This window comes from Telopea speciosissima, chromosome 2, assembly GCF_018873765.1.
Source record: "Telopea speciosissima isolate NSW1024214 ecotype Mountain lineage chromosome 2, Tspe_v1, whole genome shotgun sequence".
Taxonomy (NCBI): domain Eukaryota; kingdom Viridiplantae; phylum Streptophyta; class Magnoliopsida; order Proteales; family Proteaceae; genus Telopea; species Telopea speciosissima.
Genome location: NC_057917.1, coordinates 395,945 through 422,290, shown reverse-complemented (window position 1 = coordinate 422,290; position 26,346 = coordinate 395,945). Strand labels below are relative to the sequence as shown.

Sequence of the window (26,346 nt, the reverse complement as noted above, 5' to 3'; positions counted from 1 at the left end):
TACAGTTTCAACATCTAATTCCACAGTAAACCAATCGACGTGGTGCCCTGTTTTCCTGCCTTAAGCGAGGCCAATATTTAGGGCACATAATTGCTGAATGGGGCTGTCATCGACCATGATTTTGAATCCAGTAACAAATATGTGATCCTCACTGTTAGCCATGTGCTTGTTTAAGAATTCGGTGGCCAGAAAATAGGATTTCAACCAAGTGTATTCAAAGGCATATCACCAGTGGCCTGCTAGATCATAAATAAAAACGATAGTAGTAATGACTCTACATGAAGATCAAAGTGATTTAGAGTTACATATACCCTATAAATGTCTCAAATTTGAAAACTTTGCAAGTCTATCTGCCAAAATTTCCTATGATAGGATGTGCAGGAAATATCTTGAATGCAATTCTTAGACATGCACCTAGCTGAGCCAATCCCTGCTAATCCTGATTCAAACAGGGCACAACCATCAAATCATCGGATGACCGATACTAGGGGTGCAAGTTTGGCCTTATCAGCCTAAGCCCACCTTGAGCACAAACAGGGCCTGGGCTGAGATACCCTGGCTCTGAGGGTGGGTCACAGATTAAGCTGGGAATTTCCAGCCCCGAGTCAGGAACGGACCAGGCCAGGGTTGAGGCCTTGGACTGAGACCGGCCCAGCCCTATCTTCTTGTTTGATAGAAGTAATATACTTTTAAATGTTGCGCTGGACTTGATGGGATCATCAATAACTGAAAATAATACATCAGCTAAATATGCATTTGAATAGTGAATAAAGATTTGTGCAATTGCTTCCATCCTCCAATTTATATGTAAAAGGATGTGAAAATCCAAAAAATACTTCTTCCATGTCAGGTAGAGGTTAACCAAATTTTGCAGAATATATTCTTCCAGGTATGCTCTTATGGGTCAAGCATGAATTTAAGTAGTTGTGTTGCTTTCTTCAAATTAATTTATGCAAAAAGGCATTAGATTAATATTCATATTATGATCATGTTATACTTTGACAACAAATTACAATATCATTGCAAAATCCTTCTACGATTAAAACAAAGAATCCTGATCTGATTAGAGAAATGCACCATAATCCATACAAGTAGAGATTCTACATTGTGTTTATTAGACGCTTTTGGTTGTGGAGCTATACAAGTCTGGTGTTACTAAAAAAAAAATTGGTTTCCTTAAATTATTGTTACTGTGCTTTCAATTCACTATCATGTGGAAAATGTTCATTTGCTAACCATCTATGTGCGTCTTCTTCTTCTCCCTGGTCAGGGCCAATCAAGGTCAGCCAGTCCTGGCCCTGAGGGTGGGTCAGGGTTGGATTTTTTAGGCCCTGAATCAGGGCCGGCCCTGGGCCAAACTAAGGGAACTTAGGGTTAGGCTGGGGTTTTAAAAAGCCTGGCCCAACCCGATCCTGTTGCAGCCCTAACCAAGTCTGTGCCAACGGATTCCAACCCAGATGAGCCAACCTACCTCATCACATTACGTTTAAGGGAAATAACGTCTGCAAGTGCGTGGTTTGCACCCTCGCAACTTGATCATTGTCACCCCTACCAGACCTAATCAGGCAGTTTTGACTTTTGATGCATCACTCTAACCTGGGAGGAAAACCCTCTCAGAAATGCTTCAACCTAACTTGTAACTAAATCTAACCTCATCAGTACAGTTCTGTTCCACTCAATAATCAATTTTGGCAAAACTGGGAAAAACAACAAAATGAACTACAGAAATTCAAGCAAACAAATAAACTACAAGAACACTTACAGTGCCACGGAATTCTTTCATCAAAGGTGCAGCCAGCCTGATGATGCATCACCTTTGGGTAACACTCATCAGATCCAGAAGAAATATTGGAACATATTGTCTTCAGTTAGACCATACATGAACATAACCAAGCCTGTTACCAGTGAAGATTTCATTGCTTTCCTCATCATAAAAGAGTGCGGTGATATCTTCCAAAGCATCTGCTACTGGATTCCTAGTTCTGAAAGCATATAACCGCTTCTTCAACCTGTCACTGATTCTACACTCTTCTTGACTCCTGTTATTTGCACGTATTTTAGCGAGGCATTTCCCAGTCAAGATATTGCTGATGTTGATTGAACCAGCTTCCAAGAAGAATCAAATGTAAGTTAGCACAATACCATAAATTCTGTTTTCCTGTTACAATATCTTATTTAGCCCCCAGCAGAAGATGACCAACATTCAATAATTAAATGTGTTGACCAACTTGCAAAGGAAAGACAGCAAATAATCCTCTCCAATTCCCCAAGAGTGTGCAGTGTGGCAGTGCCAAGTGGAGATGTCGACACCTGGCAGCTTGGACATCCAATGGTGTCAAGCTCAAGAAGAAAGAAAAAAAGGTCAATAAGCTCGGACCATTAGATGTCCGAGCTGCCAGGTGTCAACATCTCCACCTAGCACTGCTGCACTGCACGCTTTTAGGAATTGGAGAGGAGTTTCTGACACATGAGTCAGAACTCAGGACAAGTACATATGGTCAACAAAGGTATCAGCTGTTATCAAATATGAGACGCAATGTTCATATGAAATAATGTTCCAACTGGAGCGACGCCTTGTAAGAAATCGACGAGGCTCGTAGTGAAAATTTAAAGAGGGGTGATGCTTAATGAAAACCTGATATTACGTTAAAAAAACCATAACTCCAAATTTCTTAATCATTTTTATAATTCATGAAAGCCAAGTGACAACTTAAGCGTATGGGCCCCAAAGAATATTATCAGCAGAGAAAATTTACCATCTCCTTCCACTGATGGATCATCAGACTCGGCCTTGCAGTAAGAAATAATAAGATCCTGTTCACTTGTGATATAAATGTTGTTTGTGTTACAATCAGGGTGCCATAGGAGGTGATCCTCAAATGAAGTTACTAGCTCTCCTCGGAAGTTCCAAACAGCTACAGTCCGATTTCTAAATGTCAAGAACAACTGATTCTCATACAGAAAGATAAAGGCTGACGGAGTCATGAACTCATTTCTACTAACTTCTGTTAGCTCAGCATTACGAACCTATACGAAAACCAACAGATAAAGTGTGATAAATTCGTGGATCATGAACACAGATCAAGAATCTGAAAGATTAATGAGAAAACTCAAAGAAACTATAACAATCTGTAGTATTAATTAGAAGATCTGGCATTGGTATACCCATGAGAAAAATTTTTATTGCCAAATTAATAAGAAAATACAAAGAAAATCTTACATCAAGAATCTGAAAGATTAATGAGAAAACTCAAAGAAACTATAACAATCTGTAGTATTAATTAGAAGATCTGGCATTGGTATACCCATGAGAAAATTTTTTATTGCCAAATTAATAAGAAAATACAAAGAAAATCTTACATCAAGAATCTGAAGATTTTCATTCTCTTGCTTCACAAGAAGCTTTTCATTGAACTGCTCTATGAAGTCCAGCTTCTTATCTCGATGAAGCAAATGGTTGAAAGCCTTAAGAACAGTGCCATCCTCTATCGATAGAATCTTGAGTGGAACATGGCTAATAGCTTTTTCAAATATCAACAACATGATACCCGGACTGTAAGAACAAACGCAAAAAAAATGGGATACATTGAGAAGGATAACTATATTTGCATGTATGCGCATGCCAGAATGATAATTAAAAGCAGCTCAATAATATCCATCACAAATGAAAAAATAGAAAGAAAACAAATGAACTCTAATAAATCAAGCATAAGTAAATGGATTGTAAAGACCTTCAAACATTAGTAAAGCCATTACAAAATCTTACAGAAATTTAACACATTATGAATCACCTGTCATCAGAAAATTTCGTCATATTTTAAAACATTCACAATAAACAACAACAAATGGCCTAAGCCCAACTAAATGGGGTCGGCTACATCGATCATACTTGATACACAACCTAAACTATGCATGTCTTTCCTCACTTCTCCTAGAGTTATTTTAGGTCTGCCCCTGGCTCTTTTAGCTCCTTCAATTTGAATCAAATTACTCCTCCACACAGGAGTATCCAAAGACCTTCGTTCAACATGACCATTCCACCTCAAACAACTTTCTCGTAGCTTATCATGTATCGGAGCTACTCCCAAATCAGCTCTAAAATGATCATTCGTTCCTTTATCCTTCCAACTTTGCCACACATCCATCTCAACATCCTCATCTCAGCTACACTGAAATTATATATATGATGCTTCTTAACTACCCAACATTCCGCGCCATACATCATACCGGTCGTATGACTGTTCTATAAAATTTTCCTTCTAAGTTTTAAACAAATACATCGATCACACAACACTCCTTATGCACCTCTCCACTTCATCCATCATATTTTAATTCTTTGTGAAACATCATCCTCTATATCACCTTCTTTATTTATGATTGATCCCAGATTCCTAAAATAATCACTTTGTGGAATCTCCCTCTCATCAATTTTCACCACCTCATTATCCGTCCTAGTGTAACCAAAGTTTCATACCAAATACTCCCTCGTCATTCTACTTTGTTAGAACCTTTTGATTCCAAGGTTGGTCTCCATAACTCCAACTTGGTGTTAATCCCTACTTTTGTCTCATTCCCCAAAACAATATAATCAGCAAAAAGCATACACCAAGGAACCTTATCTTGAATGTCCCTGGTTAAATCATCCATGATAAGCACAAAGAAATAAGGGCTTAAAGCTGATCCTTGATGTAATCCAATTGTAATTGGGAATTCACTACCTTGACCCCCCATAGTTCTTACACTTGTCACCGCATCATCATACATATCTTTATTATGTCCACATATTTACTTGAAACAGTTCTCTTCTCTAGTTTTTGCCAGATTAACTCTCTAGGGAACCTATCAAAAGCTTTTTTTAGGTCAGTAAATACCATATGAAGATCCTTCTTGTAATCTCGAAATCTTGTCATGAGTCTCCTAAGTAAATAGCTTCTATCGTGGCATCTTCCCGACATAAAACATAATTGATTTTCCGTAATAGTAGCTTCTTGTCTCCGATGAGTTTCAATAACTCTCCCATAATTTCGTAAGTATGACTCAATAGTTTATGCCTCTATAGTTATTGCAGCTCTGAATATGAGCTTTGTTTTATAAATCGAAACCACAATGCTTCTCTTCCATTCATCTAGCATTTGCTTTGTGTTCTCTTCCGCACTTATATTGGGACCTCATCTGGAACTGGTGCCTTGCCTACTTTCATCCTCCTTAAAGCTTCTTTTACTAAAGCCACCCTAATTTTTCGTATATATCTACGACATGTGATGTTCCATTGCAAACTATTGGTCACGGGTTTGAGTCTAGAAACAGCCTCTCCGTGAAGCAAGGGTAAGGTTGTGTACATTATGACCCTCCACAATGGCAGGAGCCTTGTGCATTGGGTAAGCCTTTTATCTACGACATGTGGTGTATTGATGGGTAATGTAGTCTTCCGAGACTCCATTACTTAAAATGTATTCATTTAGTAGGTTAGGGAAATAATCTTTTCATCTGTCTTAAGGCTTTTTTTACTTCAGACACCCTAATTTTGCGTATATATCAATGACAAGTGGTGTTGTGATGAGTAACAAAGACCTCTGGGGCATTATTATTCGAAATGTCCTCATTTAGAAGACCATAGAAATACTCATTCCACTACTTCATAATATCTTCATCCCTTATTAATACTTTACCATCTTTTGCCATGTCTTAAAACTAGTTTTCTTAGTCTCAATGGATGTTTGACTAATGTAGTACTGAATTTGAATGATCAAAACAATAGCCAAACAGGGGGTGAGGTTGCATACATTTGCCCTCACAGACCCTGCAGTAGCGGGAGCCTCATGCACTAGGACGCTCTTTTGAAACAGTAGCCAAACAAGTTATTTTCTCAGAGAAATAAATCCAAATTTGGGGAGATTAATAACACAAATCAGATGGTTAAATGGTCCTATAACTCCAATCGAGTTCAATATAAGGGTAGAGGAAATTGATCAATAACACAAATCAGTTACTGAAAGTTTGAAGTTGATCCAATGGTTGGATCAGAATGTTCGCGCTACTGTCTCACCTAAAAGCTCGAACTGTTATGGAAGGCTGCGTCAATGTATACATACATCAACACTCCCCCGCATGTGTAGGCCAAGATCCCATGGTCCTTGCATGTGGAACTCACACGGCATTTCCTTCGTGCAGCACCAAGGGAGAAGAAATGTCAGGAAAACTTTTCCGATACACTACCCAAGAGTCAACCACTTGACCTTCCTGCTCCGATACCATGTTCGCTACCATTTCACCTAAAAGTTCGAACTGTTAGGAAAGGGCAGCATCAATGTATACATCAACACAGAAAAAATGGGAGAATCCTAATAGCAATAGGATAGAGGTAAAACTGTAATTTGGCCAATCAAAATAAAGATTATAGAACAGAAATATATTGGATTTATCAAAGGGTATAATTATCAGCCAAAACAGATTAATAGAATCAAAGAAATTGATTCAGTGAATAGTTCAGTAAAACAGTAAAATATAAGAACAAGGGCACTTTTGAGGTTTCACTGAATATACAGATCAGCAGGTCTTATATGTACCAAACCAGAGTTGAGTTCCTCTTTTGGGTTGAGAACACTGGTCAAATTTTGGATTGTTTCTAACGGTTGGATTGCTTAATCTCAAAAAACATGTAATGTATAAATCCTAGGTTGAATAGGAATTTGCAGAAAGCTCAAGGTCTGAACTTGTTAATGGTAGAAATTAAGAGAAGAATCCAATAAAATAATAGCAGCAAAAGAACATGAACATAAGGATTACCAACCCGGGCTTCACTCCGCAAGGTGTCAATTGGATCAAACACCAATCCCTTTCCTTGATCATATACAAGAGGTTTCTTAATCAAACACAGGAAATCTTCAATGGAGAAGAAAAGCAGCAAAAGCTATTCATTAATCAAAATTAGTGTACCATGCTGGCCTCCCTTACAAAGTTATATAGAAGACTCAAAATTAGACTCCTACAATAAAAAGGAAGTGAAATAATAAAGCAAACAGACTCAAAACAGGACTAGACTTGTAGAATTCTAATCCAGTCCAACTAAAACACTTAATAACAATTACTTGCAACTTGAATTGAACCATATAGAACCGGTTCAATTGAACTAACACAAAACAACTCAAAAAAAAATTAAATCCTAATAATAGCAATCTCGACCCCCATCTCGTCTCGGGATTTCGAAAAACCGAGAAACTCGGCAAGATCGAACTATGCACTAATCTATGTTGTGTGGTTAGGCTCTCTCTTGGTATAACCTCACACTCCTTACTTAACAACCTATCAGACCTTCTACTTAAAAAGAAATCTATTTGGCTACTATGATGCCCACTTTTGAAGGTAACTAGATCCTCCTCTCTCTTTTCAAAGTATGTGTTTACAATGAATAAATCATAAGCTCGCAACAAAATCTAAAACTGAAATCCCCTCCTCATTCCTCTCTCCAAAACCATATCCTCTACGTACACCTTCATAGCCTCTACGATTTCTACCAACATGTCCACTCAGATTACCCCTATAATAATATTTTCCCCTTGACTAGAACCTTAAACTAATCCATCAATGTTTTCCCAAAATTGTGACTTTGCTACTTTCATCCAATCCTACATGGGGGGCGTAAGCACTAATTAATATTGACAACCTCCCTTCTCCCACAAAAGCTTGATGGGTATAATCCGATCACCAAATCTTTTAACATCCACCAAATCATTCTTAAATCTTTATCCACAACAATGCCCACTTCGATTCTATTACATTTATCCCCCCCCGGGTATACCAAAGTTTAAAGTCATCTGACTCCTTACCTCTTTTACCCTTCCATCTAGTCTCTTGAACACAAACTATGTTAATCCGTCCTCTCCTCCTAACATCTATCAATTCTAGACTCTTACCTGTTAAAGATCCAATGTTCCAAGATTCTAATCTAATCTTATGCCTTAGGACTAGCTTCTTTACCCACAATCATCCACGGTGCGAGAACCCTTGCCTACTTGTCACTCCCATCTCATGGCCGAGGCGGCACATCACTTACAGGGAAACGCACTTTCTCACAATTTCAGAACACAATAAGAGTTCCAGAAAGTGAAGACAGCTGTTAGTGCAGTTGGTTAGTGTCTTACCAGCCGTGTGCAGAGTCCCAGGAGGTCACGAGTTTGACTCTCCTTTCATCTTGTGCCTTAAGGAACTCCCTCTCCCCCCACCCAACTCTCTAGTAATTGCAGCTAAAGACCCATGACACACTGTTTGATGCAGTTGCCTTAGCCTGACTGGACCAACATGACCCACTTTGGAGGCCCAAACCAAGGATTGGTCCTAAACCGGTTTTCTGGTCTGGCAAGGGTTGGTAGTTCACTTAGGATGCAATCTTTTAGTTTATTTTATTTTATTTTGAATGGGTAGATTATGTAGGGATTTCTTGGGTAGTTTCCTATTCTTATTGGCTTATTTGGGTAGTTAACCAATTTAAGTTGTTTCCATTTTAGTTAGGTTACTATTTCTATGCAAGAGTCCTCTCTATATATGCATTGTAATACATTAGGGCCCTGTTTGTTTGCCGGATAAAAAGGGGTGGGAAACTTGTGAGGGTGGGTCCCACATGTTGTGAGTTAGGTTGACAAGGAAATGAAATAATGGAATATGCATTTTGTAGTGGGGTGGGATTTAATGGAAGAAAGAGGAAATGGACATGGAGTGGGATTCCATGGGAAATAAAAGAAATAAGAAGAGGAGAGAAATAGACTCAAAAGTAACTTTTCCATGAATAGTGCCAAAGTCCTACCCATTTTGGTAGGACTCTGAAAGTGAATGGGTGGAAAAAAGAGGGATGCCACCTCACCAGACAAGAATAAATGCATTTAATGAGTTTGTCTGGAAGTTACCCACCCCATGTATCCAAACACACAGATCCTTGGTATTTTGTGGGGAAATAGTATACTTTTCCCACCCCTTTTGACCTATCCCACTTTATCCGGCAAACAAACGGGCCCTAGAAGAGTAGAGAATTGAGTATTGAAAGTTGAAATTGATAGAATGCTCAAGAGAGTGCTTGTGCAGTGCATGTGTCTCCCCTCTCCTCTCTTCCCCTGTTACTCTGATTCTTCCCAGTTCCCCCTCTTCTTCCCTAACCGGCTCTCCACCACTGTTACATAGATAGAACCCCCAGAAAAAGAGTTGCAGAAAGTAGATTAAGAGATATGCATGCCAGCATTCATGACTTATGATTATTTAAATCATCCAAAAAGTAGGCAAAAGGTCCTTTGCACAGCCCAGATAGGAAAGCCTTCCAATATGGCTCACCTAGTCTTTGCCAAATTCAATCATATACTAAGAATGTATTGGCATTTTGCCTTCTATTTTCAGTCATTGACTTGTTTAAACCATTTCTCCAAAAGCTTTACTTTAAGTAGCTTTTCAAGGCCTTATTTCACATGATTGTGGCCCTACCTTCCTACGAAATTTGGGCCACACGTGATCTGCCATGGGGCAATAATAAGAGCCATATGGAAAGCATTCACGCTCCATACAGACAAATATTTCCACAAGAAGACGCATTGAGAAATAGATTGACTTAACAAAGGATATGCATTGAATTATTTGGGTTGCTAGGCTGGCTTTCTCAAGCTCAGTGCTTTGAAAAGAAAACTGAAATTCGAATCATCAGAGCCAGCAATCAATTATTGCACAACTTCATTATCCAGCTCATGAAGCCATAAACCCACCTACCCTCTATCTTCTCCCTGTCTCTCACCTCCTAGAGGCAGTCCAACATTCTTAAAATTAAAGACGGCTACTTTGTCACTTGAGCAGAAAATGATTCTCCAAGAACGGCAAACAATGCAGAAGGGAGAAATTTATAGGACAAGTTAATCTTGACTGTTGAGAACCCATGGCAAAACCCTAACCCAAAGCCTCAACCCTCTTGTGCAGGATGAGTAATGGTCAAAACTTAATCCTAGATCATAGATATTGGATAGAAAAGTACATTTCAAACTGAAGGCCGAAGCCAGACACTTGTGGACATGGAAGCAGTTCAGTACCATGATCCTATCTCAATCTCTCCATCATTTTTATTATTCACTGCTACTCTAATGGGAGAGGGTTTCCCACACTGCCAGTGTGGGAAGAATCTGAACGCTACACCAATAATTGTCATGAAAAAAGTATCATTCATATGGGGAACACATATATAAAGCAGGAGAGAGAAAATCATAAAAATCCACATGAATGTGAAATTGCACTCCGGCAGCATAGCAATCTTTTTCCCTACTCTAATAGTCCCAAATTTTCAATTCTCTTTTTTTAGGCAAAGCTTGGGGGGCTAGCAAGCTATTACGATAAGTTATTTGTAATAATATTAACATGGAAGAAGGTTGGAAGCTGAGCAATTATCAAGGCACAATCGAAAAGAAGATGGTATATAACTTCATTAAAATATCAGGGGCACAAGGCATTTCTCTCCAAATTTAAGACAATCCAAAAGCATATAATACTTGGTATGTCACTTTGTAGTTGGACTTGCAACTAACCTGAATCTCTAACCCATATTTTGCTATCCAATTTTTTTAAAATTATTCACTCAAGTCCTCAGGCTTGAGCCACATGTTTACTCTCAGGACCAGCTAATACCAAATGGTACTCCTCAACAGACCTATTAGAAAACCTACCATGAAGTAAACACTCACCGATCATTTCTTTTGCTAACAAGTACATAAGCATGCTCCCTTTCCATGATCCAATCCAAGCTCATATTTAGAATGGAAGAGAAGTCAGGAGCACATGGAACTATTTCCTTCTTTCAACTTGCAATTTAAAAAGAGACACGATGAAATTATGCATATATTTGTGCAAGAAACATGAAAGAGAATGTTGCAAACAAATTACCTGAGTCTCCAATGTGGAAAAAGAGGGGGAGAAAAGATTAAAAAAAGGGGATAACCTAAGCTTAGATTGCAAAATGTTTTATTATTCCATACGAGTGTATGTACAAGATAAAGGTGCACATTATGTCAATGCACTAAGAAATCAAGATAACATAAGCTGACCAGATGGAAACAGGAAATGCCCATTGTGTCGGAGTAATAAAACATGAAAAGAGTTTTTTTTATCTAGAAATAGCGAAAGAGGAGGAATCATGCATTTGCCAGTCTCTCTATGTGTGTGTGTCGTGGAGGGAGGGGGAGATATATATATATATATATAGAGACAGAGAGAGAGAGAGAGAGAGAAACCTGATCTTAATTTCTTGAATATCCTTATCAGTTATAGAATATAACAATGTGTAGTTTTTCAAATCAAATACCTTGTATACACTGACAAAAGAAAACAGAAGGGACTTCAGAGTAGCAATCTTAAATACAATACCATCTCAGGAAGGACTACATCATGAGAGTTTTTAAAAAAAAAAAATCACCTATCCAGTGCAGAGTAAGTGAGAACTTTTCCATTTACATCATCAAACTCCACAAACCCTGGCCACGTCAATGACTCAGACTGAAAAAGAGCATAACCAGCATCAGGTTTGCCCCTCCGGATATATCTACACCATTTGGATAAGCAAATATTAATAAAGAAAATAAAATATAGTAGCAGACAGTATAAGTTAGAGAGGAAGAGCAAAATATATGCAAATTCAAGGGTAGAAAAATAGATAAGAGAGAGAGGTTTAACGCACTCAATCTTTGTGGTTCTGCATTTTAAAGAACTGAAGCTGTCTGATGCATAAACTGAAACTGTAATAAGTGAATCATTGTTCTTATTATAAAACAAGCTCCGAATGACTTCCTCAGGGCTCACATTAAGAAAGCATATTCTCTGGCTTGTCTCTGCATTAAAGCCCGACAACAAAACATGCATTACAAAACCTCTTCTGTTTAGATTATTTAATACGATATTCGGTAATAATTTTTTATATTAAATAAAGTTTCAAATTCCAATTGAACAATCACACTACCTCTGCTAAAAGCTGCAGAAACACCAGAATGTGCAAGAGCAAAGATGATATCACGGGCTGCAACTATTTCAATAATTTTTGATCTCTTCTTCAGAAAAGGTAGTACTAAGGAACCATGTCCCTTGGGATCATGAGTATCATATTCCTCCTGATGCAAAATCAATGGAACAAATTATTGCAAGTACAGCTTTGAGAGTCCAACATATTACGCACTTAAGGGATAATGCATACACACAAAAACACAAGAAGTACAACATGTTACTCTGACACACGAGAGATGACTACTAGGAAATAAGGGAAATGCAATTCCATTCATTTCACATCCCAGTTTTCCACAAAGAAGAGCCAAGCTTCTACTCATTACTGAAATAAAAATAAGCCCATAGACTGTAACACCCCGCAATTTAAACTAGTATTTAAAATTTTTTTTTATGTCGGCAGGTTCAAATCGGAGGCAGATTTGGCGGACGCCGACAAGGGACATGTGATTACCAAAGGGTAAGAACGGAAAATTAATTTTTGTAGCTAATTTAAATTTTATTATAATGGATTATTAATATACCTATGTTGATATATTTACACTATATAAGCATATGGGCTATGGTTAATAAAATTGACTACTTATGTCATAGTATAGTAGCTTGAATAAATTTATTAAACTATGCTAGTGGGTTTAATTCAAATAGGTTCATGGGGTTTGTTTGGTTTTATTTGGTTGCATGTGGTTTAATTGGCTCAACATGACTCAACCAAGAGCATGGCTTGATGGAATTCTATTGGACACTAAAGAGATGGAGCATGCTCTAAGGGATGGGATTAAAGTTGGCAAAGTAAAAAAGGGGAAGAGAGTGAGTTGTACGTATATCTTCCTCCTTCTGTTTTGCTGCTTTGGAGTTGGAAAGGACTTTAGAAAGGAAAGAGGAAAGAATAGAGAGGGAAATAGAGGGCTTTTGGAGAGATCGTGGCTGCAACTTGAAGAGCAAGAGAACTTGGAGCAAGGATTTGAAGGGCTAGAGCTTAAAGAGGGAGTTGTGTTCTTTTTCTGATTTTGGATTTTGGGGAAAATTTTGGGTTAGAATTCTGAAATAGAAAAGAGAAAAGGAGGGATAGGGAGAGAAAACATGAGAGAAAGAGACAAAGGAAGGGAGAAAAAGGAGGAGAGACATGGAGAGAATTTAGGGGGGGGGGGGGGGAAGAAAGAAAGAGGGGTGTGTGAGAAGAGTAAACCGAGAGTGAGAGAGAGAGAGAGAGAGAAAGGGAGAGATGGAGAGAATCTAGGAAATAAAAAAAAAAGAAAGAGAGAATTTAAAGGGAAAAAAGAAGAAGAGAGAGGGGTGTGTGAGAGGGGAAACCGAGAGACAGAGAGAGAATTTAGGGAAGAAAAAAAAAGGTAGAGGGGTGCGTGAGAGGGGAAACCAAGAGAGACCCCCCTCTCTTGTGCTCTTGTGTGTGGGTGGGTGGTGATGCCCATGTGGCTAAACAGCCTGTTTTACAGAAAAAAGGGGGGGATATGAAAAGGAAAGAATGAAGAAGAAAACAAAGATTGAAGAAGATAGACCATGGCTATGGTCTATACTCTATAGTAATGATTTGTAATGGGCTCCTATATGGGCCTACAGTATGCTTGATATGTCACTAATTAGAGTATGCAAAAAATATATAATATGCTCTCACACTATCAACTAGAGTTTTTGTAATTGGTGAGGTTGTTTTGGGAATGTAAATATACATAGCATGCTGTCTTGGGCTATAAACTAGTGAAATTGTTGCAGTAGATATGGTTTCACATAATGATTTAAGAAATTTAATGGGCTGATATGTGATGCAGATTCATCAGCAAAATAGGCTTGTTTTCGATGTAATAGGTCACTTTTATGGACCTAAAGTATGGGTAATAGGGTTGCATACGGGATTAGTTGTTTTATTTCTCATCCTTAATTTTATTTTATGTTTTATTCTCTCGGACTTTAATTTAAGTGTCTAGTTGGGCTGGGTTAGGATTCTATTTTAAGTCTATTCAATTTCCTAGTCAGTCTAAGTTACCTAATAGGTTAAGGATTGGATTAGGCCTTTCCTTTTTAGTGTAGGAGATTATTTTTTAGTCTTTTATATAAGGTTGTAAGGTGGGCAAGCATTGAACACGAATTTTGATACTAATGAAAAGATTTTGCTGCTCTTCTTCTCCATTGAAGAGTTTTGTCTTGCGTTTGATCAAGGCTGGTGGGATCAGCATTTGATCCGATTGACACCTTGTAGTGGGAAGCCCAGGTGGTTCGTTGGTGGGATTGGTGTTTGATCCAATCGACACCTTGCGGTGTGAAGCCTGGGTGGTTCTTTGAAGCTTTCTTTCAATTCTTTGAAGATCTCCTTCAAGTTCAAGATCAAGATTCAAGATTTATTCAAGATCCTCTAACCAACTGAGCTACCCTTGCAACAACAGTAAGTTGGAATCATCCCCATCCCCAATCTTCTTTTCTTAATCCTCTACATCCCCAAGGCCTTCTTAATCAACCAGGGACAGCTCGTAGTGACTAGACTTTTGAGGAAAGGATTGGAACTGCAGAAATATAGAAGGGAATGCTCTTTTCAAAGATGAGAAACTTGAGGATACCTATTCTTCTCCTAATCCTCCAAACCACCCCAAAACCCTAATTTTCCCACCCATCTCCCAAAATTCTTAACAAACCATTCAGCAAACACCACCTTCACATAATTGGATAGAATATTCTCCCGCCCAATTGGAATACTCGAACCAAGCTATTTTCCCATTACCCCAATTCAAACCACAACATCCCACCTTATTCTAGAGATCATCCCATTACCCAAATTCTTTATAGACCAATCCAACCATCAGAAACATACCATACCTGAATCGAATTTCATTCCCTACACTAGGAATAATCGATCCAAACCCTAGCCCCAAATTCCCATCCTAAACCCTAGATCCCCCTCTTTTCCTCTGTTCCACGACCTGAAACCCTAAACCTAAGTCGCTGCCCATTCAAATTTACACTCTTCCATCCATCAAAACATCTCAGGACCTTCACTGATATAGACTCCCCTACCTTGACTTGACATAACCCTAACCAAACCCTAATTTCAGCAAGAACCTGTTTTTTGACCTAGCTGATTCACCTGTTCATAACAGATCCTAGTTTACTAGCTCCTAGTTGGTCTCCTACCAATCTAGGACTACATCAATGGCATACAAGGTTTTTGCCGGGCTTGCTCATATGGTACCTAAGCTAAGTAATTATATGATGATACCCATGAAAATTCGGGTTTCTCCAGATCCACTAGTATCTTGCCACTTCCACGAATTCATCTCATTGCCTTACCAGCAAACTACGGAGCGAATACAACACTTACACAAACGAAGTTATGTATACTTATTTATATATATATATGAGAGAGAGAGAGGGAAAAAGAAGGCTGCCTGGTCACGCTCCCTACGCCCAGACACATGGGTGGTGAAATGACCACCCCATCCACCATATTTAATGCTTGGGCATGTGTTCACATTGGTCCACACACTAGCGCAGGAGCCACACGACCAAGTAGTCTTCTCTCTCCCATATATATATATATATATATATATATATATATATATATATATAGCAGAATTTTGAGAACCATAATCACATATATGAACCCTATAAGATTTACGAAAGAAAGAGGTTATGCCAATCTAATGCATGACATAACAATTAACAATGTAGGTAATATGGACTTCTCATTCATGAATTTTAGGAAATCATGTACAAGCTGTTATAGGTATCTATGGGACTATTATGCAAATAATTTCAGAATTCTTAAAGACAAGTTGTCAGTTAGTTTGGTTACAACATGAAGCCTACTTATGGCTACAAAGCTGTTTTTTTTTCATAGAAAAAAGGGTAAATTACCGATCACCCTCTGGTTTTTGAAAAAACTCAAATCACCCCTGGTTTAGACCCCAAAATGACAAATTAGTCCCTAACGTTAGTTTTATGCTGTTAAGTGCTGATGTCAGCCAGTTAAATCAATTTAAATCCCTAAACTACCCTTGACATCCAAACATAGATTTTGAAGGGTAGTATTGTAAATTTAATTCTAATGTTTTAGTACAAGGATAAAATAGTCCTTTCACACTAATAACTAACAGCAGACTAACACCATTACTGTAGAGGGGGTAATTTGAGTTTTTTCAAAAACCAGGGGATAATCTGTAATTTACCCCCCCTCCCCAAAAAAAAGCATGAAGCCTACTTATGGCTACAATGCTTGTATATTGAAATAAGTTCATGGGATTTGACAGAATAAGGCCCAAGATATACATTGTACACATTCTAATTACCAAAAACCTAAGTACATGTATTCTAAGATTCTAATGGCTTAAGGTATATATAAAAAGCTACCCAATAAATCATAATCAAGGGACTTAAGTTAAAACCAAAGAGACGAGCTTAAAGTAAGATAAAATCGTGTTGGAACCTAAGGATAGCTAAATTCAATAATAGAACTCAAATCTGAAAAGTTAGACAAATAAATTTAGTGAAAGAACATGTAAATTAGGTTCCTAGCTTGGGCCAACCTTAAGGGAAATATGTACATAGGTGGTAGAGAACCCATACGAGGGGATGTAGCAATGTGAAAACATGATTAAAAGAGGGTGGACTAGACTAGATAAATTAAATAGATGTGCATAGAGCAAATTAATTAACGGACTTGAACAAATATTAGATGGACCTAATATATGTATAACCTAAGAGTAGATATAATTAGTGTAGGCTTAATGCACCAAGAAGGATTAAAATAATATTATTAGAACACTATTAGTAAGCTTTAAAACAAGGAAAAGGAAAACGAAAACGAAAAGGAAAATATATTTAAATAAGTATGAATGATTATGAGTATTAAAAATTTAAAGTGAATTTTAGACCAAGTTTATTGGTAGATTGAGTCCCAAAACTGGGATGAAACCCTAAAATAAAAGAGATGTGAATGTAGGTGACGCAACCGGAAGCGAGAGTCACTAGCGGGAAATTCTTCCCAAATATCTTATCCTGAGGACATTGAGGTGAGTGGAAATTTGGCCACCACCCCTTCTTGTGTTGATTAGCATGTTTTATTTTAAATGCATCATATGACCAAAAGAATAAGATGAAGTATTGCAAGCATGAAATGATTAAGTGAATTACGATGATATTTTGCATGATAAATGTCACGTAAAAAGGAAAGAAAAGAATGGTATAGAAAGAAAAAAATGAAATGAAAGAAATGAAAATTGGACCCTGTGTCACCTAAATGGTTTATTATATTGAAAGAAAATAAGCTTTGGGTTGGGTCATATATGTATTGGGACTTTGATCCCATGGATTTTATTCGTAATTGGCCAATTTAATGGGCCAAAAATATGGGTAGAAAGTAGGAAAACGGGACTTATCTCAATTGTTTAGTTAGAGTCCTGTTTTGAGTATGTTTTCTTTATTATTTGACTTTCCTAGTCTGATAAGAGTCTGGTATAACAAGTCTCACTAATATGAACAATGGCACACTAAGGCAATGTTTGGGTAAACTGGGGTTTAGGTCATCCTACGACAAAGAAATTGATCAATTTCTTCTTAGTCGGTAAGGTCGCTAGTAGCAGAAAATAAATAATAAACAGAGTAATAGAATACGATGAAGAAAAATTTAAAGAAATTGAATTTTAGAGGTGGATTAAAAGAAGATGGATTAAGAAAAGAATAATGAAGAAACCTGACCTGGAATAGAAGAATATGATATAAATAATGAGTAGACTGAAGAAAATCACATGCAGCAGCATACGAAACCAAAAAAAAAAAAAAATTATTCATCTGTAAGCTCTGAAATCTTAATCTTAAATCTAACTCAGATTTCAGTGCCTGCTACTCTCAATTTCAGTTCCTAAACTCAAAACTCAATTTCGTGAACCCACATTGTTCGATTCTATGTTAAGTTCCTCAACCCTGCAAATAGGTACCCTTTGAGCAAACCCATTTCAGTTCCTAAACCCTAAATATAGATGAAATTAGATTCTAGATAAGGAGAGGGAGAGGGTGAGTGAGAGGCTGCTGGGAGGGGGCCCTCAGGTTTGCAAAAATCAGGAGTATGAGAGTATCAGGCACCAAGGCTTTCAGTCATAAGGATCGCACACACACACACAGAGGGGGGGGGAGGAGTTTGTACCTCACACTGAAGAACCATGAAAGGGAGCTCTGAAGAAGACGACCGTGAGAGTTGAGTTGAGGTGAGAAGATCCTCACTAGTACGTTGGAGAAGACGAAGTCGCTGGAGCTAGGGTGTATAATCCTCACAGGTACGTTTTGAAGAGAGACGAGCTTGATTTCAATGGTGCTCGCAGACAACCGTGAAAGGGAGCTCTGAATAAGACAACTGTGAGAGTTGAGGTGAGGTGAGAAGATCCTCACAGGTACGTTGGAGAAGACGATGTCGCTGGAGCTAGGGTGTAGAAATTATCAGGAATGGTTTTCTATATTTCCCCCATTTTGTTTCACTCAAAATGTTTTTACATTTGAGAAAGATGATTTTTGGTGTTTCTCCAAATCTGTTTTTACTTGTTTTTTTAGTCCGGTTCGTTTTTATAAAACGGAAAAACAGACCGGCCTTACCAAACATTATATTCCATTTTTTGTGCCACTAACACAGAAAAACACCAAAACCGTTTTTTTTTTTCCAAAGTATTACCAAATGCAGCCTAAGTCTATTTTTGAGTCTTCTATATAAGTTTGTAAGAGAGGTCAGCATTGTACACGAATTTCATCAATGAAATATTGGCTTCAGCCTTTGTGAAAATCCTGAGACAAGATGGGTGAGATGCCCAGGCTGAGATAGCCAACCCCACCTTTCCCCATTCCCTTCCCCCATCGCCTTCCATCGGTTCTTGATTCCAAACCCTAGTTTCAGTCAAATCGAGTTCAAGAGTGCTACAAGCTTTTGGGATTTTTCAACTGATTGTCACATCGATTTCTTGCAGGTTACTACATCAAGATCATTGCTGCCAGAGTACATCTCCATCAACCAAATCAACAAGAGCAATCCAAACATTGATATAGGAGAATCTAGGGTTTTCTCAAAACCCTGATTGCTGCTCGGACTCCATTCTCTATTCTGATCAGTTTCTCTCTATTCAGGATTATTTATTCTTGATTGCTGCTTCAACAGGTTATCACTCTCTGGGATTATTTCTTTTGGTTATCTTTTGAGATCTCATCATTCTTCTCCAACCAACTTTTTGAGATCCCATTGTTCTCTTGGGAATCCCATTGCTCTCTTTCTTGTTCTTTGGAGATTTCTATTTGATCCCGCCTGGGATTAGACCTATTCTGGTTCTAGTCTTACAATACTGTGATTGCCACCCCTTTCCAGTAGGGCGATAGGTACTAGATTAGGCTCACATGTAGATTTCTCGCTTGGCCAATGAGAATGCCCAGTTCGACACAGGATGCCCCATTGGTTCGAAGTTCAAACCTGATTTCTGATATTTATATTCTCTCATCCAATTAGAGCCTTTGACAAGAATTTTTCCTGAATCTGATCCCTTGATTCACTGGTTTTATTCCTTACTTCTGATCCTGTCACAACCATAGTTCAAGATCTCATCTTGTCTCGCCATTTCGGGCAGGTCGAGATTTCCAAAATATCCGAAATTTACTAAAATTTCGCCGAAATATGGTATTTTTCAGCCATATTTCAGCAGTCCATCTCGGTGGGTTTTTTGCCATATTAAGGCCTGATACTTCATAGTCACCCTTATTTAAGCTAAATAAACACATTTAAACCTTCATATTGCAAAAAAATGAACTCAAAGTGGTGTTTTGGGTTTGTACCCTTGATTGACAGTATACGGTTGGACCCTAATGTATAAATAGTTAAATACACATTGCTTAAGTAATATACCAAAATTTGGACTTTTTTCATTTCGTATGGTCATCTCGTCTCGATAGTGTCGAGATATCCAAAATATAACGAAATATCGGCGATATATCGCGGGATTTTGAACCATGGTCACAACTCACAAGCTTATCACCCATCGAACCTCAATGGTTCAAGATTAGCAGTGCATTAAACTCTTTTACAGCAGTACATATGGGGGGAAATTTGGACTTCATTAACATATGAAATCATGGGTATGGGCAATGGCATCACCTATGTGGCATTACATCTATCCATAGACTTAACTAGGACCCAACTCCAAATCACACTCCCATGAGGAACACCTAATTCTATGCTGAAAACTAAACTGAAAACACCCTAAATAACCCTGCTGTCAGCCTATGGTAACTATCTACTCCAACTACGAATCTTTAGAAATAAACATAAACTGAAAAGGAAAGTACAATACCCACCAACTCGCCCCTTGGGCTCAGTTAGCAAAGAACAATACCTCACAATTAAGAATTTAAGAGGTCATGAGTCAAAAGTTCATCAATTAACAAAGTAACCCCTAGTCCAACCCACGACCAGACAGGGAAAGAAACTCCAAAGTGCTGAAGGAAATCCATAAGCAAACTAATCTCTTCTTCTTGGTAGCTACCTCAATAACCATAGTTGTTAAGAGGCGACGCATTAGACGTCCCACCCTTTGCTGAAAGGGAGTCGCCTTGATTTTTTCCCTCCAACACCTAGGATTGGCTAGACACCGTGACAACCATGTCAATAACTGTATATGATAGTTCTCCTTGATACTTCCAATCTTCCCTTCCCGCCTCATAATTTGGCAATCCTAGGAATGGGGCCATATTGCAATCAATCTAGGAACTCTAATGGGAGCACAAGGCCACGCCTCATCGTTTTTTTCCTTCTTTTTCTTTTTTTTTTTTTTTTTGGGGGGGGGGGTGTGGTGGTGGAAGGACCAATGAGAAAGAGGAGAAATTCTAAGAAGAACTCAGAGTTGCAGGGAAGAGGGGAAATCGCATAAGAAGAAGGGGGGAAGAAGAAGATCGCACAAGCCACAACCACACAGCTCTTCAAACTCAACTTTCAATTCATCCTCAAATCCATCTCCAACGATGGGGAATTACATCATATATAAAGAAAAATAAAATATTCCTAAAAAATAAGACTAACTCTCTAACTAGGAACTAATTCAACTAAGGAAACTAAGAAGAATTGGGAAACCATATATCCTATAAAGCAAACAGAATAAAATAAAGTAAAAACGACATTATTTTCCTCAAATAATATAGATTCCTAAAATCCTATTAGATCCAAAAACTCAAACTGGACCCGGTTCATCTCCATCTGGGTTCTCTAATGGGTTTGGGTTGGTCCAAGGTAGTGCACCTACAACAATTCCCCCCTGTGTTGAGAAAAACTCACCCACGAGTTTTGTAAAACGAGAGAATCAGAACCACTTGATCGGTACCTACAAACATTGGCTTGGATGGGGCAATGATCCAACACATCTCATGATCAACAGTCACGATCTTCTAATGGTCGTTAGCAAATGACATCTCTTTGATGAGAATTTGATCGTGGGATTTCACATCTGACTGCAACCTTGATCTGACCGTTCACTTCAGCTTGATCGTCACGTTTGTTGGCCACCTCTAATCCGCTTTTGGAAGATTCTATCATGCTTGACACCTTATCATAGAAGTGGTTATTATTATTGGCAAGCTCCCGACAACCTACGTATATGGAGATCACAAAGTTTTGCATGCAGTGTACGGAGATCATCTGTAATCGAAAGGAGTAAATTGTACCGATCAACCTCCATGATGTAATGGTCTTATGATAACAATGGCAGAATCATGGTACTAAATCTCGTTTCGTTTCGGTGTTTCGGTCTGACCGAAATTTCCGAGATACCGAAATTTCGTCGAAATCTCGGTCGAAATATGGTATTTTTCTGTGGGTGTAAAATGCCAAAAATGTCTGAGATTTCCGAAATTTTCGAAACGAGATGACCGAAATTACCAAGATTTCCGAAATTTCCGAAATATTCGAAATATTGCATTTTTTCATTTCGGACTTGCGTTTCGTTTCGGACAGGTCGAGATACTCGAAATATTCGATATCTCGACCGAAATTTCGCGAGTTTTAGTACTATGGGCAGAATTGTAGATAAAGTGAAAATCATTATTATTGGCAAGCTCCCGACAACCTATCTTGAAATCAAGAAGCCGTATATGGAGATCACAAAGTTTTGCTTGCAGTGTACGGAGATCATCTCTAATCAAAAGGAGTAAATTGTACCGATCAACCTCCATGATGTAGTGGGTTTATGATAACAATGGCAGAATTGTAGATAAAGCGAAAATCATAATTAGATGGCAGTATCATAATTATGGTAAGTTCACAAAAGAGAGTATAATGAATAGGAAGGGTAGACTTGGAAACAAGTTAAAAAAAGAGGACAAACAAAGATAAGAATAGAGGGGAGGGTTAATTCAGGAAAAGAAAAAATTTAAGACTAAAGGTAACTAACAAGTAAAGGAGGGGTAATGTAGGGAATATGGGTTTTTATAGGAGACTTATCGTGGGAAAAAAGCAAATAAGACCAAATCGCCTTCAACTACTCTGTTTTATATATATATATATATACATAAACCCCGTTGAAGCGATAAAAGATTTTTTAGACGAGCAGCGGGCAACCTTAGAAGAGGGGCTGGATCCCATCGAAACTTTTGATTCTCATAGGATCGAGAAAAAGGAAGTAGAGTTTTTAATTAATCTTTTGAAAGATATAGTCAAGTAGGTCAAGCTAAGTCAAGTCAGAGAAAATAGACCTATAAGAGAAAGCCGCGCAAACAGAATTCTCAGCGGGGCGGAGCGCTAAGAAAGAGAAAGCATTATCACTATACGAAATGAAGCAGTGGCTAGCACGCTAAGATCAACCACATGGAGAACGCGGAGCATTTCTTTCTCAGTCGTCTGTCTTAATAAGTTGATTCTGATTCATGTGGTCGTTCTCTGCTGCATTGGTGTTTTCACTCCCCACTCTCCACCATAACAAAATGTTTCCACCCTAAGATATATATATATATATATCTTCAACTACTCTGTTGCTCAGCAAGGAAGTCGGCGAAGAAGGAAGACATGTTGGAATTGAAGGAGACTAGTGTGGAGGAACTCAACCTTAACAAGGACTGCAACCATGGTTCAAGGTCTCGGTTTCGGACCTAGTTTCTGCAAGGCAGATAATCGAGTTGGGCCAAGATCTCGGCGAGTTGATGCCTTTTTTTTTGTTGAACTTGCTGTTTGGTTTCGGTGGGTTTTTTACCTAGTTAGGTCATGAAACTTGGTATACAGCCTATTTTGGACCATTTAAACACAATGGCACAATCTAATTTTGAAAAATCAAAGTCCAAACAGGAGTTTGACTTCAGAACATGGGTTGGTAGGTTACAACATGCACAATCTCTGATAGGCCCTATTCTATACATAATTAGTAGAAAGCATACAATAAATGTAAAACACCTTAAATAAGCATTAGGAATGTAAAAATGTAAAATACGTCAATCTTATCTCACCTCTATCACGCAAAACAAGTGCCATGCTAGATCCATGGTCAAGACACAAAATCTCAGTAGAGTCGATGTTGGTTCTTTATTTTGTATGCTGTCTCGTCTCGAACCTTCAAAAAAACCAAGATAATACCGAGATCTCAGTGAGACCTCGTTACATGACTGCAACTGCAACCGCGACTAGGAGACATTGATTTCGAAGACTGACTTCAACCTCAACAATAGCTCCAGTTGCGACAACAGCAACGGCGGAAATCAAGTACGCTTCCTTCATTTTTCTTTTTTTCTTTTTTTCCTGCTTCTCACCTTCTCTCTTCTCTTCTTCACTCCTTTTTCCTTTTTTTTTTCCTTTTTTCTTTTTTTTGGGTTCTAGCAGAACAAAGAAGGGGTGGTGGGTTGGGGGTTTTATAAGGGAATCAGAAGAGACGCGAATGGGGTTTGTTAGTGGGAATCCAGGAATGTGTGGGTCGTTGGAATTGACAGAAGGAGTGGGTCTGGTTTTTTTTTTTTTAATTCAACCTTCTTCCACAGAGTCGACTCTTTTTTGTTTTGGGTTCGCTGTTACAAAGAGGAAGAAAATGAAAGGGAAGGTGGGTTGGTTTTTGCTAAGAGGGTGGAAACAAAGGGGAGGTGTGGTCGCCTGGAGTAAAGGGTTTTTTTTTTCCACTACTGCTGGTCGTATAGCAGAACAGTAACGGAAGAGAGGGGATAAAGAAGAAGAAAAAGAAGAAAGGGATGCGAGAGATTGGCAGGGAGGGCTATGGGAACTTCAGCTCTAATACCAAATTGGTGGAAGGGCCAATGAGAAAGAGGAGGAATTTTGAGAAGAACTGAGAGTTGCAAGGAAGATAGGAAATTGCATAAGAAGGGGGAGGACGAAGATCGCACAAGCCACAACCACACGACTCTTCAAACTCAACTTTCAATTCATTCTCAAATTTATCTTCAACGATGGAAAATTACATCATATATAAAGAGAAATAAAAGAGAAATAAAAGAGAAATAAAAATAACACTAACTCTCTAACCAGAAAACTAAGAAGAAGTGGGAAACCCTTCTTTTAATTAATGCTTATGTCCTCCTCATCTCCATGTCAGTGAGCCATGAAGTTTATAGCTTTTATTACCAAAATTTTAATGCTATAAAGCTGAAAGACCCGAAAACGGCACATTATCCTTTAATTACACTGACTATGCTGAACTATATAAACTGACTACGCTGGACTATAATTTCATCCAATTCAACTTATCCAATTTTTTCCAACAAAGAGATGACTATACATTCAATGACCGTGAATCACAGACCACTATAATTGGACTAAAGAACTCCATTTTTTAAGTGCGAGCTAGCAATTGAAAGACCATGCTAAATGCTTTCATGGACAGACAAGTTATTCAACACAATGAGCTGCATCAAAACTATTTGGGATGATATAAATCCGATTATGGGTGAAGGTAAAAGAGGGAAAGATCAAGCAACTAAACCCTTATGACCATGTCGTGCCAGTTTTACTTGAATTTATTTCAAAGGAAAATTGCCAAGGCAATGTCACTAAAAGTGCAGCGCACCTTAACTTGGTACTTATCAGGCATAAAAACAACTCAGGTCTTCAGAGTGATTAAACCAGGTCGAGAGCTTGAACTGTAGACGCAACTTGCTCTGAGCCGGGGGGGGGACTTGAATTTGAACATATATTTGTGTTGTACATAACGGTCGATCTTGACAAGTTAAACACCCGAAGAGCCAGTAGGAAAGGGAAAGTAGAGGGGCCGGAGATTAGAAAGCAACAGTAGAAGAACGGAACTGATAGTAATAATACATAGACAAAACCGGAAACAAGGTTGGGACAAGTAACCAGACAACGGGAAAGATTTGAAAGGGAATCTAACCTGAAGAAGTATATTCCTGAAACGTTCCTCGGTATTGCTCATACTAAAAGCACGGTCACGCTTGGAGCATATCTCTCGTCTCTGCAGCTTCTTCACACTGTTCACTAACCCATCAACGCGCGGGCGTTTCTTAGCCAAAATCCGGCGACCACAGCAAGGTCGAGGGCTGACAGAAATCCACCTTCCGTCCATATCTAGAACCCCAATAACTCAGTCAAGCGACGGGGAAATCACATCTCAGGAAACGAAACAAGAGAAAGGTGTCATCCGTTGGCCTCTCAGTATACATAAAGTCAAGCAGCTCTAAGTACACCTCCCCCGTCCCCCCTTAAACCCTAAAATCTGGACTAGGGCGGGAACGGACCAAACAAGATCACGAAAACCAATGCTGCAACATAAACCCTAGAGCCCTCAAGGGGGGATAAAATAGGGGCGCCCCGGAGATTCCGCAAACCGGATTACAACGAAAACCTCAAACAAATGCGAGAAGAGCCCTAGAAAAACAAAACACAGATCCTGCTTCTCACGCTCAATCAAAAATGGGGGGAGTGACCAAGTTTTGTGTGTTGGAGGGGAGGGCGCTGTGTCTCTCTCTCACAGACACACACCAACAAGAGTAAGAGGAGACGACGTGGATAATTAGGTCGGTTTTCATCCAGTTTGGCGTCCGATACTCTCCGGTCTTGTTTTGAAAAGAGTCTGTTAGAGAATGCCACGCCGGCAAAAGGCGGAAAAGCCCACTATCACTATCACTGACCATTTTGAAAATGCCACGTCGGCAAAAGGAAAATAGAAATATCCATTAATTCCACATAGAGGCTTTCTTTTCTCTTCTACCACGTGGATAACAGTATAGACTACCAAGTACGGAGTCCGGATCATCCACCCACATGGATAGAGAATTTTCCGGCCCTCATGCTTCTTTATGTAACATATGTCCATTCTAAATCAGAACCAAACAGAGTGGATGAGGCACCGTTACCTCATTTTTTTC

The 26,346-nt window shown here is 38.6% G+C and overlaps 1 protein-coding gene across 5 annotated transcripts; it reads right to left on the bottom strand.

Annotated features, from left to right (window-relative positions):
* Nucleotides 1-1,499: 1,499 nt before the first annotated feature.
* LOC122652281 lies at nt 1,500-25,902 on the bottom strand. 5 transcript variants are annotated; one of them, XR_006331574.1, is made up of 9 exons: nt 25,353-25,705; nt 11,972-12,119; nt 11,693-11,843; nt 11,432-11,557; nt 11,250-11,330; nt 3,361-3,553; nt 2,757-3,027; nt 1,763-2,106; nt 1,500-1,596 (listed from the first exon to the last, which is right to left on the bottom strand). XR_006331574.1 is itself a non-coding variant. In XM_043845981.1 (9 exons), the coding sequence occupies exons 2-9, from the start codon at nt 25,542-25,544 to the stop codon at nt 1,865-1,867; spliced, it is 1,404 nt and encodes a 467-aa protein (XP_043701916.1). In that variant the 5' UTR covers nt 25,545-25,588; nt 25,717-25,902; the 3' UTR covers nt 1,591-1,864. The 5 variants fall into 5 exon arrangements, 2 of the variants coding, with proteins under 2 accessions (XP_043701916.1, XP_043701915.1); XR_006331576.1 differs by having other exon boundaries at nt 1,500-1,591; XR_006331575.1 differs by having other exon boundaries at nt 1,591-1,666.
* Nucleotides 25,903-26,346: the final 444 nt, after the last annotated feature.

Excerpts from the sequence above, each read along its gene's own strand:
- LOC122652281 (XM_043845981.1), bottom strand. The coding sequence starts at position 25,544 with ATGGACGGAAGGTGGATTTCTGTCAGCCCTCGACCTTGCTGTGGTCGC. Across the intron at positions 12,120-25,352 it reads TCAGGAATATACTTCTTCAG|GAGGAATATGATACTCATGA; the intron begins GTTAGATTCCCT and ends ATTTTGCATCAG. Across the intron at positions 2,107-2,756 it reads TCCATCAGTGGAAGGAGATG|CTGGTTCAATCAACATCAGC; the intron begins GTAAATTTTCTC and ends TCTTCTTGGAAG.